Genomic DNA, 17,077 nt, shown 5'->3' with positions numbered 1-17,077 from the left:
CCCGGTTACACAGTGTTACATAAAAATTGTTATGAGAATTGTTACATCAAAAATATAACATGCATATAAAAATATAACTTTATTAACAAGAATCCAACAACACCAGATCCACAAAACACAACAAAAATGCCTGGTTCGAACAAAAATGTGTAATTTCACCGGATCTTGCCTGGTTCGAACAAAAAACTTCAGCCTTCTCTGTAGGTAAAAAAAATGTTTTTTTATGTGTATATATTCACCGGATCTTGCCTGGTTCGAACAAAAAATTTCACTTTATTTTTATTATACAAAGCCCACCTTTTTCATGATTATGTCATGTAAAAACTACAAATAATAACATTAAACAAGAAAAGTAACTTCGATTTTAATCCAATGAACAAAAACTTAAAACAAATTGTTTGATCGGTACTGATCTGAAATAAATTTTACACAAAAAAATTGATGCAATCAATAATCAAAACAAACAGATCCATAAAACAAAAACTTAAACCCCTTCATCTTCTTGAACAACAAAGAAAAATTGCAGATCCATAAAACACAACAAAAATGCAGACTAAAAAAGTGTAGATTTGCAAACAAAGCTGAAAAATAAACATACTTTTTCACCTTCTTGAACAAAAATTTCGAACAAAAACCTTCAGTCTCCTCAAAAACGTAAAAAAGATGTGTAATTTCACTCAATCTTTGACTAGTTCAAACAAAAACCTTCAGCATCTCTTCGAGATCTCATTCATCATCTTCTTCATGTGCAATTTTCTTCAAATTAAATTAAAGAGGATCCGTCTTCATGAGGTTTGAAACTCAGTGGTACCTTCATCCACCGTCATCACCAAAGTTTAGATCTGAACCTCAAACGAACCCTAAGTGCACCGCAAAACCACCCCATATCGCAAACGAGATAGATCTGGGTTTTTTGATCTGAACAAAGTGGTAGTGGGTTTTTTGGTAGAGGAGAGAGAGATGAGTGAGGAGAGTGGTAGTTGCAATTAAAATGAGGTCTGGGTTTTTTTATAAGTGTTGCTCTAATAAATTCTAGAGAGAGAAAATGTACAATTAAGATGAATTGTGTTTTTAAATTCTTGAAGTTATATGATAAAGAGACGTAGAGATAGAAAGAGAGAGAAATTAAAGTAAAGATGAATTGGAGAAAGATGGAAAGCATGTGAGAGAAGCTTTACAAGTACACAAGTAATTAATGGAAAGCATGACAAGAAAAGCAATGTTGAAAAGGTCTGCATGTGTAGACTTACAAATGAAAAGGGGTCACCCAATTCTCAAAAGGTAAAAGAAAGAAAATGTCAAAATTGCCCTTGTCTCCTCACAACTAACAAGCAACGTGGCTAAATCTGATCCACATGTGAGAGTTTTCAGGGTTTAGTCAACTGGAGTGGGTTTTCTCCTTATAATTAGCCTATATATATATATATATATATATATATATATATATATATATATATATATATATATATATATATATATATATATATATATATATATATATATATATTCAAAGACATGTAGCCATTAGAACTTTCCAACGGTCAAAAAAAGCATCACAGCGGTACTTTGTGCATCGGTGAGTAGTCATCGAGATTTGGGGTTTCACCGAAGGGAAGAGGGGTCGATGGAGGTGTTATCGCTCGAGAAACCCCTTCATCGATCCGCTATCCGCATGCGCCCCTCTCACCCTAATATTTAAGCTAAATAAATTGTGCTAGAAATAAGTAAATATATTTAAAGTTAAAGGTCTATAATAGATTTCATAGTTTTAGAAAAATAAAGGTAAAATTATTCTATATTAAAATTGTCTTTAATGAATTGGGTTTATATGATATATCAACTACTTTTTAAGGGTAAGGTTCATGCGAGAACCACCTTTATTGCGAGAACCGCGAGAACCAATGTGAACACAACCTAAAATAGCTAAAAAAAACCTAACCCCCACCCCCCAAAAACCTAACCCCCCCTCCCCAAACTAAATGCTAAAAACTAAAACCCCCCAAAAACCTAAAAAAAACGAACACCCCCCCCCCCAACCCTCCCCCAAGCTAAAATGCTAAAAACTAAACCCCCAAAAATCCTAAAAAAATAAAAAAAAATCAAAAAAAAAAATCTATTTTTTTAATATTTTTTTTTGCTACTAAAAGTAGCGATTTTTATATAAAAGATATCTAAAAAAATTGTGTGTTTTTAGCTATTTTTAGGCATTTTTTGTTGTGTTCACGTTAGTTCTCGCGGTTCTCGCAATAAAGGGTGGTTCCTAACGGATCTTTGTCCTGTATATATGTATATGATATTTTGTAAGTTTATAGGGATATATATAAAATTGCCCCTATAAAAACATTGTTTTGAAGGTCAGTTGTTTAGGTTATATGCTTATAATTATGAAAACAAGGTTTTAAAGGTTAGTTATGCTTAAAAGAATAAGAGTTAAATGGCTGGTTGGTCTCCGTGGTTTGCAATCTTTACAGAGTTGGTCCTTAGGCTTCCATAATTACATACGTAATCCCAGTGGTTGCAATTTTACAGAGTTGGTCCTTATACTTCCATAATTACATACGTGATCTTAGTGGTTACAATTTTGAACTCCGGTGATCCTTATTACTAACGTATATTAAGTTTTACAGTTAAGTCTGTGTTAAATGACCAAAGTAGTTTAATTACAAAAAACATAAAAAATTGTTTAATTAAAATAATATAAATCTTTTTGTGTCCCACCCAACTTCTTATTCTACCCCAAACCATCACCATCACTACCACCTAGAGGTGGTAAAATAGGCATGTTGGGTTCGGTTAGGATTAGTGGGTCAAGATAGGGTTAAAATGGGCAGCGCTATGTTTAGACCAAGACAAGTATAGGTTAGGATTAGTGGTGGCAAAGTAGGCAAGTTGGATGGGTTTGGGTAATGGGTCAAGATAGGTTTGGGTTAGGATGAGTATAGGTCAGAATGGGTATTTAAAAAAAAAAGGGTTGGATGGGTAACGGGTCAAGATGGGTTTGGGTTAGGATGGGTTTGAGTTAAGATGGGTTCTAAAAAATCAAAAAAAAAATCTAAAAAATCATAACAAATCCGAAAAATTCTAACAAATCATAAAAAAATCCGGAAAAAATCATAAAAAAGCTAAAAAATCCGAGATATTCTAAAAAATCGTAAAAAAATCTTAAAAAATCATAAAAAAAATCCGAAAAAATCTAAAAAATAAAAAAAAAATTATAAAAAACAAAAAAAATCAAAAAAAATATAAAAATCAAAAAAACTTCTAAACAATCTAAAAAATCCAAAAAAATAAAAAAAATCAAAAAAAAATAAAAATAAAAAACAAAAAAGTCTAAAAAATAAAAAAAATTATAAAAAATCATAAAAATTAAAAAAAATCCAGAAAACTATAAAAAAAATTCTAAAATATCAAAAAAAAAATTAAAAAAATCATAAAAATTCTAAAAAAATCCAAAAAATTTTGAAAAAATCAAAAAAATTATACAAAATCATAAAAATTCAAAAACTCTAAAAAAATCTAAAAAATTCTAAATTCTAAAAATTCAAAAACAACTCTAAAAATAAAAAAAGTTCTAAAAAATAAAAAAAACATTATAAAAAAGCAACAAAAATCATAAAAAATATAAAAAATTCTAAAAAAATCAAAAATTTCTAAAATATCATAAAAAGTCTAAAAAATTAAAAAATTAAAAAATCGAAAAAAATCCTATTTTTTATTTTTTAGAATCTTTATATTTTTTGGATTTTTTAGAATTTTTTGTATTTTTTCGAATTTTTCTGATTTTTTTCATTTTCTTGAATTTTGTTGATTTTTTTTAGAATTTTTATGGTTTTTTTGAAATATTTTGATTTTTTATGATTTTTTGGTTTTTTAGAATTTTTTGTAATTTTTTTGATTTTTTGGAATTTTTTTATTTTTATGAATTTTTTTTTTACTTTTTAGAATATTTATGATTTTTTTAGAATTTTTTTTTATTTTTTTAGAATTTTTTGGATTTTTTAGAATTTTTATGATGTTTTAGAATTTTTATGATTTTTTAGAATCTTTTTGATTAGTTAGATCTTTATTGTTTTTTAGTATTTTTTTTTGATTTTTTATAAGTTTTTGGATTTTTTAGAATTTTTATAATTTTTTAGATTTTTTTTGGTTTTTTAGAATTTTTTGGATTTTTTTATTTTGTAGATTTTTTTTATTTTTTAGATTTTTTTTTTATTTTTTATGATTTTTTTGAATTTTTTTGATTTTTTAGAAATTTTTTGGATATTTTATTTATTTTTTAGGATTTTTTTTATTTTTTAGAATTTTTTATGTCTTTTTATATTTTTTTTGATTTTTTTTAAATTTTTTGGGGTTTTTATGATTTTTTAGAATTTTTTTTTTTTTTGGATTTTTTATTTTTTTTATTATTTTTAAAATTTTTATTATTTTTAAACGAAGAACGACGGGAGTATACTACGGGAGATATTTACGAGTAGCAATTAGTTTAGTGATTTTATCTTATAACCATCCTGACTCGTTTGAGTTTTATCTCATACCCATCGTGACCTACTCTCTTTTTTATACACCACTTCATAATCCATCCTAACCTATTGACTAATTTTGTTTGGCCTATCTTAACCCATCTTAAAATTTAAAATACCCATATCACCACAAAATAGAATGGATGGGCTTGTTTTGCGTGGTCTAGTTAGGATGAGATAACACTAGTTATTTTGGTTTCCAAACCATATGTCCATATTGATGTTCCTAGGAAAGTCATGGACTCATGGTATTCGGTGAATCATCTCACACAGAATAATTTATGGAACTAATATTAGTCTCAAATTCAACATTCAAAATTACAAATGAGAATCACATTACACAACCAAAAAACCCACAATTAAAAAAATAAAATCAACTTGCGAATTGAATTCTCTAAGCACTGCTAAGCAAGATGATAAGATTGAGTTTGAAAATTGGGTATTTTGTTACAGTAAAAAAAAAGGTCCCCCGATAATTAATATGGCAAATTAAAGTTCACTTATTGAATTTTTTTTCACTAAATGAATAGTCAATTCTTAAAAAAAAAAAACCAAAATACCCTATTTTTTTTAGGGATTTTTTTTTGACAAATTGACATCGTGTTTGGCCAGAAATCAAAAGGGTTTTTCAGAATCAAATACCTATCTATATAGTTTTTCTGGGGCAAATTTTAATTTTAAGCTTTTTGGTGTAATTATAAAGGTACAAAAATATTATTTATTTAAAAATAAAAAAAAACGTAGTGATTTTTAATGTACTTATATGAATGTGGATATGGATAAAGAATCCAATGTGAATGCTCTAACTTGATACCTTTCATTGTATACCCTTACTTTAACATTTATTTATGAAACGTAACTTTTTTTAATATAAGCTTCTAACTTGGATAATAACAATATCGTCCGACGGAAAATTCTGTTAGATATCCTCTTAGGCAATTTTCTTGTTGCTATACCACGTGCTGACGGACTACCAAACAATTCCGTTAGATAATAACTATTCGTCCACATTCTCACCAACCGGTGCCGTTTTGCCTTTAGGTTCCAGTTTCCAATTTCGCCATCCGCCTTTGTAAGACATTCACATTGGAACCTCCATCTTCATCTATAAAATTTATCTAAAAACACATGTTTCTATAAAATAAATTTTGTATATTTTATTAAACAAACAACCCCAACCCTTTTTCTCGTTTATCTGCTCCATTCAGGTGCCTTCTGTCCGGACAATTGCGTATGAGTCTTGGTTCGCATAATCTCGTCTTTGAATTAAGGTATGAACCTTTTTATTCTAGTAACTCACATTCCCTTACCGATATAACAGTCTAATTTGTGTTGTGAAAACCATCTGTTGGGTTGGGATCAAGTGTTTTTACTGCTGCCCACCAACTGTTTGTAGAAATTCTTGACCCACACCCACATAAATTTTCAAACTTTCGTGTTTCGGTTTCAATTGGATTTTGATTTACCAAGTTCCCATCTACTTTGTGACTCAGTTTTGTATTGAGAATCTTCATGAAAATGGAATTTTCAAGAAAATCGTTTAAAGTGGAATGCAATCTGAATTTGGGAAAAGGATTCTTAAACGATTTTCTTGATTTCAAGTATGAAAAGTTTGCATCTTTTGTACTACTTAAGTATATATGAACAGTTTGTGTCTTGTCTTACATTGGGTAATTAACATCTTAACAAATTAAGGGGCTGTTTGGCAACTTTTGAATGGTTAAGTGCTAAATCAGTAAGAGGTCTGAATCATTAAGTGCTGAACCAGTAAGAGGTCTGAACCATTAAGAGCTAGTCAGGGGCGGACCTAGCCTTAACCGGGGGGTAACCTCCGCTACGGCTTGGCTCTGAAAAATTTGACGTTTTTAGTGTAAATTTTGGAAAAATTTGATGTTTTTTCGATTTCGTTACGGCTTATTTATAAAACGTTATGGCTTGGCGTGAATCCTAGATCCGCCACTGGAGCTAGTATAATGCTTAACCGTTCAGAGGCAAATATCTGACCAATTCAGATTAGAGGTCTTAACCATTCAGACTCAGTATAAAACTTAACCATTCAGAGGCAAATGTCTGAACCATTCAGACATCTGCTCGCGAAACAAACAGTCTGAACCATTAAGTGTTGAATCAGTAAGAGGTCTGAACCATTAAGAGCCCCATTAAGAGGTAAACAAACAGCCCCTAAGTCTCTTTTTCAAGGGAATGTGAGTTACCGAGTTTAAAACTTTAAGTATTGAGTATCGGGAATAATTCATGTAATGCGCTAATGTCTGAATGATGGATTGATAGATGAAGTTTGTGAAGCCACTCAACTTGTACCAGGACTTGCTGAAGCTGCGTGCTGTGGATCGAGGGCGATTTCTTGGTTTGGATGTTGGTGATAGATATGTTGGCCTCGCGGTTTCGGATTTCGACAATAAAGTTGCTTCACCATTAAGGTTTAAACTTGTTACAAGTACACAATTATCAATAGAATATTTATGGATAATGATATAACTAGTGTAATACTGTCACTCTACTTTCTAGTATATGCTTCATACTTGCTTGCAGTATACATGAGATAATATTGGTCGTTTTTAAATGCTGCAGCGTTTTAGTTAGGAAGAAAAACAATATCGGTCTGATGGCTCTTGATTTCGAACATCTGGTTAGTTTGCCAACTTCTACTTTATTCCTAATGGCTCTTGATTTCGAACATCTATTTGTTTTTTGAGTAAACTTCCGTTTTGCTCCCTGTGGTTTGGTCACTTTAACGGGTTTGCCCCAAACCTTTAAAAATAGCCATTTTACTCCCTGATGTTTTGGTTTTGTTGCCAGTTTGCTCCCTGCGGGGAGCAAAATGGAAAAACAAACAATTTGGATGGAGTTAGAGGCAAGGAGCAAACTGGCAAAAAAACAGAAACATCAGGGAGTGAAATGGCTATTTTTAAAGGTTTGGAGCAAAACCATTAAAGTGACCAAACCACAGGGAGCAAAACGGAAGTTTACTCTTGTTTTTTTCATCTAAAATTTGTTATTTTTTGCGTCTTTTGTGTGCAGATATCAAAACTATCTCTGTCTGCCTTTATTGTTGGATACCCATATGAAAACATGCAAAAGAACAGCAAAAATGCAAGTGCCTATATCATATTGTAACTTCACCTTCTTGTTTATTCGGTTTGAAATTCACGATCTTATTTCTCTTTCTCTATCAGGCTACCCAAGTGAAAGTATTCGTTGACGACCTTTGTAAAACAGGGAAACTTGAAGACGTGAGGTACACTTTATGGAACGAGTGCTACACGACAAAGGTGTGTGCACCGTTTTTTTGGTTATACATGATCTTTGGCGAGATTGTTATTAGAGTTAATTATTGTTTTCGTCCCTGTGGTTTGTTAAAAATCACTATTTCAGTCCATTAGTTTAAAAATTGCGATTTCAGTCCCTGTGGTTTCACTTTCGTAACCATTTCAGTCCACCTCGTAACCATTTCAGTCCTTGTACTTAACAGAATAATGGATTGAAATGGTTACGAAAGTGAAACTTCAGGGACTGAAATGGTTACGAAAGTGAAACCACAGGGACTGAAATCGCAATGTTTAAACTAATGTAATGAAATAGTGATTTTTGACAAACCACAGGGACGAAAACAGTAATTAACTCTTGTTATTAATATAGTTTAAGTTGGTACCAGAATGTGGAGCTATTGTTGAAGCCATTGAATCTTCCCCCGGTAGAAGCAAAAACGAGTAGTGACAAATTTGCGGCTGTCGCAATACTGCAGGTATCACTCTTTGTTATTATGCTAAGATCTGCTAAATAGTTTATTAGTGAAATTTAGTTACTATATTAGCTTTATTGTCTTTATTATTTTTTTTAGGGTGAATTTCAAGGATTGTCCTTTATTTTTATATCCATTTTTAGGCGCTGTCCTTTATGTTCAAAATTGACGATTTTTGTCCTTTAAGTTTTCATATCATACACGTTTTATCCTTTAGGCCTAACCCAGTTAGTTTTTTCAGTTAAATTTGGTCATGTGCTTTGCACATGAGAGCATTTTTGTCAATTCAAAGGTAAGTTCAACGGCAGATTTACAGCTCAAAGCTTTTGCAACCTTTGAATTGACAAAAATGCTCTCATGTGCAAAGCACATGACCAAATTTAACTGAAAAAACTAACTGGGTTAGGCATAAAGGACAAAACGTGTAGGATATGAAAACATAAAGGACAAAACTCGTCAATTTTGAACATAAAGGACAACGCCTGAAAAAGGGCATAAAGATAAAGGACAATCCTTGAAATTCACTCTTTTTTTTATAACATATTAGTTACTTGTGAAATTCTGATTTTTGTTAAGTGATTATTTTTTTTGGTCTTTGGCAGGCGTATTTGGATTTCGTTAACAGGTATGCCGTGACCGAGGAAAGCCAATGAAGATCAAGAGCTTAGTTTAGAGCCTTCAAATATTTAATGTTTTGGACATTACTTGATTTTCAGTTGAGTAAATTACACGGATGGCCCCTGTGGTTTACCAAAATTTGGATTTGGTACCTAACTTTCGAAAGTACACGGATGGTCCCTGTGTTTGTAACGTATTTAGTACCCAACTTTTGCCATAAGTACATGGATATGGTCCATGTGGTTTGCATTCAGTCCCTAACTTGGACTTACTGAAACCTTTAGATTTGTTAGTTGGGGACTAAATGTGTTACAAAGTGCAAACCACATAGACTATCCGTGTACTTTTAAAAACTAAGGACCAAATTCAAATTTTTGGTTAACCACAGGGACCATTCGTTTAGTTTATTCTTTTCAACTTGTTTTAAAGAATCGTAAGATAAACTAGTTTACGACTTCCAACAACGTTGAACCGCCCGTAAACACATAGTGCTTGCAAATCATTCTCTTCTGTTGTTGTCCTAAGGGGCTGGCCGGCTGCTGGTAGCAGCGCTTTAGCCTTGACATGTGGCTCCCCGTATCTCGTTTTTTAAAACGAAAACCGTTGATGGTTGATTAACTTCCGGATTAAAACCTCTTCACCGGGAGCATCTCATACTCGGATGCTGCAGCTAAAATCTCCAAAAGACCCTTCAACTTTGTCTTACGGGTAATCAAAGAACTAAAGCATTCGATTGTTATGTAACGGATGTAATATATGACGCAATCAAACCAAGATTAAAAGGTGAAAGGTAAAAATCATCATTGATTGAAACACATTTACTCGATTCCAAGTCACTCGACGCGTTCTCCACAAGCTCAGATAGATGATCCTGTATATGCCTTTGACTTGGGTGTTATAGAGGGCGTGATGGAGGTGCCATGCGGGAAATGGAGGATCAAGAACACCACACCCAACGGAGTTGGTGTGTGACATACGTGGAAGGTTTTCTCTCTTCAATTTTTTTGAACGACCAACAAGAGCCCGATCACTTGGGTAAATCAAATGGCAAAAGGTCATCCACGCCTGTGAATGCAGAGATGCTGAGGAAACCCAATGGAATAATGGAGAGGAGCGATTGAGGTATGGTGATGTAAATGATGGTTATGAAGTGGAAGACGATTACTACACCCTGCAGCTTTATGAGACGGGCTTGGTTGGTTATTAGATAATCATTATTTTACTTTTCAAAAAAGATAATCATTATATAGTTATTATTATTTTTTATTTATGTTACTTTATATATTAAGAAACGTAATTAAGTATTATTAAATACACTTAAAATTAAAAAAAAAAGTTTCCTTAAATTTCAAATTAAAAAAAAAATACAACTAAAATAGAACCGACATCGACCGAACCTCCACCGCATTGTGCATGCAAATCCTACTTAGGGATGACCTGGGGGTGGGCGAGCCGCACCCCAACCTATGCCCAAATTTTCCGAGGGCCCAAAATTATATATATATAGGTTCGCTCCATTACGCAGGGGAATTTAGTTGGTAGCCGTTCAGTTCGTTATGGTATCCAGATAGTACTGGCACTCAATTTAAAGTCATGATATGTCTAAAAGAATGTGTTTTGCATTGAAAACCATAAAACGAATATCGATGTCGGTTCCGATAATAACTATACTGGTACAGTTCGTCACATTACTAGTTTGAATAAAAATTATTTTTTTAACAAGGTTTATACTGGAACGGTGAGAACAAAAAAGTTAAAAACAATTACGTATTAAGCTTTATATTAAGATAATAAACGTGAGTTGCCACAGGGAGATTAGATTAAATAAAAACTAAATGGGATAGAAGCGTATATATTTTAAAGTATATGTCGATTTCGGTTCTAATAATTCAACACCGATATTGACGTTGTTCGGCCAGTATTGGTTTCCTTCGTCACCTTACTGTTATGACACCATTAATTCATCTAGTAATCTATGACACAAAAGAATAAAAAATAAAAAAAATAGAAAACCCTCTATTTCAAACACAACTTGATTTTCAACAAAATTCATACAGTGACGCCGAGAAAATAAAATCAAGCACAACTAAGCATTTAGTTTTTTTTAACCAACGGAAAACAAGTTATCAGGAAAAACCAAACTAGTAAAAGATTAAAAGGGTTAAAAACGTTTAGTATAAATAGTAGAGGGGTAAAAATGAAAATTTAAAACACATAATAACGATTCTGATGCTGTAATATAAAAACAAATAGTGTGTATATATAGGGTTAAAAACGATACCGTTGTTGTTCGGTCCGTAAACAACTCGGAACAATACAAAAGCGATACATTGTCTGTCCATCGAAATCGAAAACCATAGTAATCAATACGGATACTCTCTAAAAAACTAAATTAAAATATTATTAAAAAATAAATACTTAAAAAAATCTTTTAATGCCGGTTTTAGTTTAAGTAAATCAAGGTCGGTCCCATTGAGTTGCTGCACAACGCATATTTTCTACAATTCTTGATCTATTATGAATATCAAGAAAATAATACAAAGGTCGCCATTTTAAAATTCTTGATTTATTATGAATATCAAGAAAATAATACAAAGGTGGCCGTTTGAAAATATTAGGCACTAAACATTTAAAAATCAATACTGATTCCCTCGTCATTTAGTTTCCATTTCATTTAGTTCCTTTAGTTCCTCTTCATTTAGGGTTTGTAATCTTGTTTTTTCCATCTTGAAACAAGATCTCGTGTGTTCCTGTGAGTTCCATTGTGCAGATTATTGTGCCGATAATCTATTGAGAGTTGAGTGAGTTGCATTTCGTATCTTGAGAGTCGTATCTTGTTATTAGCTGTGAATAAAAGATATTTCTGGTGTTGGTGTGGGTACAGTTTTGTTCAGATCTTGAAGAATCCACGTTTTATGACAGAACACCACCATATATCTCTCTAGATCCCTTCATCAATCATGTAATTGGACTTGCCGTTAGTTATGTTCCGAACTGGGTATACTGAATCTTTTGTCAACCGATGTGCTGGAAACTTAAAGAGTCTTGTTGATCAAGCCCTTTTTGAAATCGATAAAGACTGTGAATACGATGATCTAGGTGTTGAGGATTATGAACTTAAAAAATCAATCTTGAGGAAATTTTTTGACGAGATTAAAGAGGTTCATTACAACTTGTACGTGGAAAATAACGCTTTCATTGACCAACAAACCGGGATTTTCGAACACTCTGCGGTGTAGATTTCTCTATTCGCAAATCTCTTAGGCATATGAAAGAAATAGAAGACATCAATGTCGGTAAGTTCTTTTTAATTTTTTTTTATTTAAGGTATAAATATCCCAACATATTAGGGGTGTGAATTGCTGACATGACACGAACCTAACACGGAATTCACGGATTTAGGTTTAATCTAAATGGGTTCGGGTCGGGTTCGGGTCAACCCAGTCGGGTTGATAGGTTGACCTGTTTAACCCATTTATATTATATTTTATTTTTTACAACATGTTTTATGTCATAAATTAATTTGGATGTGTATTTTATGCATAATTATAACTTAAAATAAAAAGAGATTGACATAAAGTTTTATAATAAAAAGACAATTTTAGATATACATTTTTGTTTGTTTAGTAAAATTTTAATTTTCATATATTAATTTGCGAAAAAAAAATTTAAAAATTTGAAAATTCGGGTTAAACGGGTCGTGTTCGGTTCAACCCGCTAGTATTCGGGTCGTGTTCGGGTTCATATATATCACAAGACTCTGGGGTTCGGGTTCATCTAAAATTTCGGGTTCGGGTCGGGTTGAACCCGCCAACCCACGAACCTAACCCGTTTAGCACCCCTACAACATATGCTAATGGTTTTGTATACAAACTAGTATCGAACCCGCGCTTCGCGGCGGGGTCGTATGAGGGTATCGGCGAGGATATATTTGTAACAAGAAGTTGGGTGATTACCATGGTTGCAAAAGTCGCTAGGCGCTCCCTAGTCGGATTCGAGAGTACTCGAGAGGTACTTGGCCTAAGCAGAGATTACTTGGGAGTAATGGGCCTAGGTGAACGGTACTCGGGCCTCGGCAGCCTACCTTGTAGCGAGTACTCGGGGAGTACTCGGAGCCTAGGCGGGCCTTTTACAACCATAGTGATTACCAATGAGAGCATACATGGCTATTTATACTACTTCTGGGTGTCTAGATGGTTTCTAGTCTAGATAATTCCATACATAATATCTAGTTGTTGATTTTTAGAGTTTTCCATACAAATATCCAGCTTATGTGATGATTAAGGGCTGATCTAGAGGGTTCTTTGGTAGCCCTTATGACCAGCCTTTTCTAGATACTTCTTTGACAATATTTTGGTCTTGTCATGATCTTTCAAGGCTATTCTAGAGCCTTCTTGGCTGGAGCTTGTGGGGCTGATTTTCCAGCGATTTCTAGAGAGTTCCGCAACTTTGTAGCATGGTCTTTGAGGCCAGATTTGTGTAGCATTCTCCGGAATGTTCCAGCAGCCTCTAGTGTGCCTTGAATAGCCCGAAAGGTTCTAGAATTACGATGAAAAGATCTGATTTTTAAGCGGGACGTGACATTAGGTTGTCTAATGCCCATTTTTTCTTTTTACCTATCGTTTTGTTTTTTCGTTTTTTTCCTATTCAATTTCAAGTTTTCAATTTTTGTTTACAATTGAAAACTTTTATGATTTACTTTTTTTTTATTATTAATAAATTTCATAAAACAATATTTCAAATGGTTTTTCCTCTTATTATACAAAAACTAATAAAGCAAAATACGTTTTGAACATGTTACGACTATATTTTTTGTGTTTTCTTTTTCTTTTGCTATATCAAGTATATTGAAACAAACAAAGTTTTCACTCGGTACGACACGAAGGTTTGATCCCACTAGTTTGTTCATAATTTTAAATTTTTTATATGTATTTTGAAAAAGTTATATTTTAGCGACCCATTTTTTCGTTTATTCTTATGTAATCTAGTATATAAATACGTACTAATTCAAATATATTTATATTTCTTTTTTACAAAATTGAGTTGTTGACTTTATATTATACGGCCCCTTTCTTATACTCGCCCAGGGCCCAAAATCTTTTAACGATTTTCAGAGACGGCCCTGCTACTCGAATATAGGGTTCTACCTCCAATGCTTTGATTCACTGACTCATAGTGAATAATAACAAAACAACCCAACAATGCTTGGACATGAACTCCAAAAATCACAGAACACCCAGAAGTTTGATGTTAATATACCCTACAGGCTACAAACCAGAATATCAAGGCTTCTCCAAATTAAAAATAAAAACAAAAAGGTAAGGATAAAACGTTGTTACTGAGAATCGAACAGGGAACTAGGCTTGACCAACAAGAAATGATTACCACTACACTACAAGGATCAGATACACACGCCAATCAAACTTCATCTTATTATACATAATATATAAATATAATATTTTCTAGATGGAGGCACTAAAGTTTTGGAGGCCGCCCTAGCCTAGGTTTGATACACTAGCGGGCCGGCTCTGTATTTGTTACATGATATATCGATAAGTTATTATGAACTATGCAGGCTTTAATCTAAACGACGGTAAAAGTAAGCAATCAACACGGTTAAGTAAATATGTCTAGAGTTAGAAGTTATCTTTAACCTAAAGGACCGTAAATATAAGAAAGCAACACAATTAAGTTGAATAAATAATAAGTAAAATAGAAAAGAATCAAACATATAAACAAAGATAAAAAAAAACATATATCTATTAAAAAAATTATCTTTATTAAACTTTAAAGGACATAACATATGATAAAAAAAAACATATATCTATTAAAAAAACACATAAACAAAGTTTAGGGGTTGCAACGTAAATCGTTTATAGAGCCAAAAATATTATTAAACTTTGGTATAATATATATTAAAAATCACGGTTATTTGTAAATAATATTAGAGGTCAGAGATCTTTTAATAACTTTATTAAAACTTAAGATTTAAAAATATAAATCAATTAAAAACAATAATACCCATGGCATTATAGCCTAGTGGTATTTTAGGGGTGGGATAAGACTTATGACCATTAGGTCATGGGTTCGATTCTCACAAAGAGGGTTTTCCCAGATTTATTGGGTTTTCTCCTGAATTGGTGTATTGGCATTATTGCCTAGTGGATATGGATATGATAAGGTGGTTCTGCTGGTGGCACGATGATACTCCAGTGGTCCGTCAGTGATCCAAATTTGCCGTTAAAAAAAATTAAAAACAATAATATTATAGTCGTGCAACTATAAATTAAAGTCAAAATGTACCAAATATTAATTACCATTCTTCACAAATTGTTTTGTTACTATATATAATAATTGATTAGTTTAAAGCAGAAATGTACAAGCAATACGATGAAGCATGTCTAGAGATAAATCAGATGGGTGCCTATGACGACCTCACATCACAAAAATATGAGACATTGAAGGCCGGGATGCGTGTACGCCTTCTAGACTTTGCGACAAAAAATAAGGAGCTTGCGGATTTAAAAATAAAGCAACATCTCCCTAATAACTCGCACAATTTCGACAAACTATATAAGGATTACAATGAACATGCTTCATTTATCAATACCTTTTATAGAAAAGGCAGAAGAGTTGGTGCAAGAAGGACTCGAATATATTACAAATAAAGAAAATTTGGAAATTGAAGAAATGTTAAAGACGAGTGAGGAGTTCTACGGATTATGGACCGGACTAATGGATGGTATAAATCGAAAAGGAAAGGAGTTCTACAATCGGTTATCTCCATTTGTAAAAATATGAAGATGGAAGAGAAAACGCACTACATGTAGAAGTAGAAGAATAGATGATATTGTTTCTGTTTGATTTTTTTTGTTAACTAGTTATTTTCCGCCCGCGCGTTGCGGCGTGACCCAATAACTACAAAAGGCATGTAAGCAATGGCAAACAAATACCGAATATCAAAACATAAATAAAATGACGTGGTAAGGATAGTCACTCCGTCATAAAAAACGATTTTAAATAACCTAATATATAATAATAGGACCCACACGTCCTACACGCTGGTAATTCGGTTGTTTTTAGTTCAGTTGTTACGGTGCTAACACGTTAAAATATGGATGAGATCGGTACCGGTAACGGCAGCGAAAGTACCGATCTGGAAAATCAGCAAAATTAGGTACTGGCACCGAAAATGCTCGGTACAATACGGTATGGTATTTGAAGGTAAAAATCAATAAATACAGGTATGGTGCTAGACCGGTGTCGAACCTAAAGTAACGATTCTGAAAACGCCAAAAGGTGGGTACCAAATTGGTACCGAAAATGATTTGGTATAGTAAATTTGGTACCGATACGATACCGGTTCGTTTACAGGATTTGATACGATTTGCTCATCAATATTCTAAATATCCAAGTTAATTTTACATGCTACAATTCATTTATTACAGAAAAAAACAAAAAAGAAAGCAAAATAAGTTGTTGTGTATATAAAATCTCATTCAAACGAAATACAGTTACTTACTGTGTGTATGAAAAGTAATCTAAACGGTGCAATTACTTGCATTGCTGCGTTGCTATAGGATGAGCTCGGTACCAACCGGTACCGAAAATACCGTTTCCGAAATCCCTAAAAGTGGGTACTGGTACCGAATATACCTAGTATGGTACGGTTCGGTACCAGTCGGTACTGGTACGACACCGGTATTTGAGGGTAAAAACCGGTGAATACCTGTGCAGAACCGGTACCGAAAATACACCGGTTTGGTAAATTTGTGACCGATACCTATACCCGATACCATTTATTCATCTCTTAATTCTGATTTTAATTTAATATTAAATCACTATTCTAATTTTAATTGAATATTAAATTACTGTTCATTGGCTTTGAATTTTATCATATATGAATAGCATTCAAATTGTTGTAAATTGTGTAATATGAATATTCATACACGCTTTGCTTTTGGAACATGAACATTAGAAAATACTATTTTATAATTGCTATACAAAAATTATCTATCTTTTAGTTTCACCACCACCACGCTTCATGGCCAACTTCTCTACATCGCTTAAAGAAGCATGGTGAATTTCCGGTTAAGATTTTTGTATGTAGTTTGGGTGGGGCGTACGGTGTGGAAACAAAAGATACAAGTCCCAATCGTTTAGTTTGAGAGAGATATCG

At 32.7% G+C, this 17,077-nt stretch overlaps 1 protein-coding gene across 4 annotated transcripts; it reads left to right on the top strand.

Moving 5' to 3' along the window:
• Window positions 1-5,662: 5,662 nt before the first annotated feature.
• LOC110864379 (putative pre-16S rRNA nuclease) lies at window positions 5,663-9,400 on the top strand. 4 transcript variants are annotated; one of them, XM_035974320.1, is made up of 7 exons: window positions 5,663-5,791; window positions 6,810-6,958; window positions 7,110-7,167; window positions 7,560-7,631; window positions 7,715-7,776; window positions 8,178-8,283; window positions 8,883-9,400. In XM_035974320.1, the coding sequence occupies exons 2-7, from the start codon at window positions 6,810-6,812 to the stop codon at window positions 8,931-8,933; spliced, it is 498 nt and encodes a 165-aa protein (XP_035830213.1). In that variant the 5' UTR covers window positions 5,663-5,791; the 3' UTR covers window positions 8,934-9,400. The 4 variants fall into 4 exon arrangements, with proteins under 4 accessions (XP_035830213.1, XP_021969120.1, XP_021969122.1 ...); XM_022113428.2 differs by having other exon boundaries at window positions 7,715-7,810; window positions 8,194-8,283; XM_022113430.2 differs by lacking the exon at window positions 7,560-7,631 and having other exon boundaries at window positions 7,715-7,810; window positions 8,194-8,283.
• Window positions 9,401-17,077: the final 7,677 nt, after the last annotated feature.

Source organism: Helianthus annuus, chromosome 6 (assembly GCF_002127325.2).
Source record: "Helianthus annuus cultivar XRQ/B chromosome 6, HanXRQr2.0-SUNRISE, whole genome shotgun sequence".
Lineage (NCBI taxonomy): Eukaryota > Viridiplantae > Streptophyta > Magnoliopsida > Asterales > Asteraceae > Helianthus > Helianthus annuus.
Note: the sequence above shows the minus strand (reverse complement) of the source record. Positions and strands in the feature narration are given on the sequence as shown.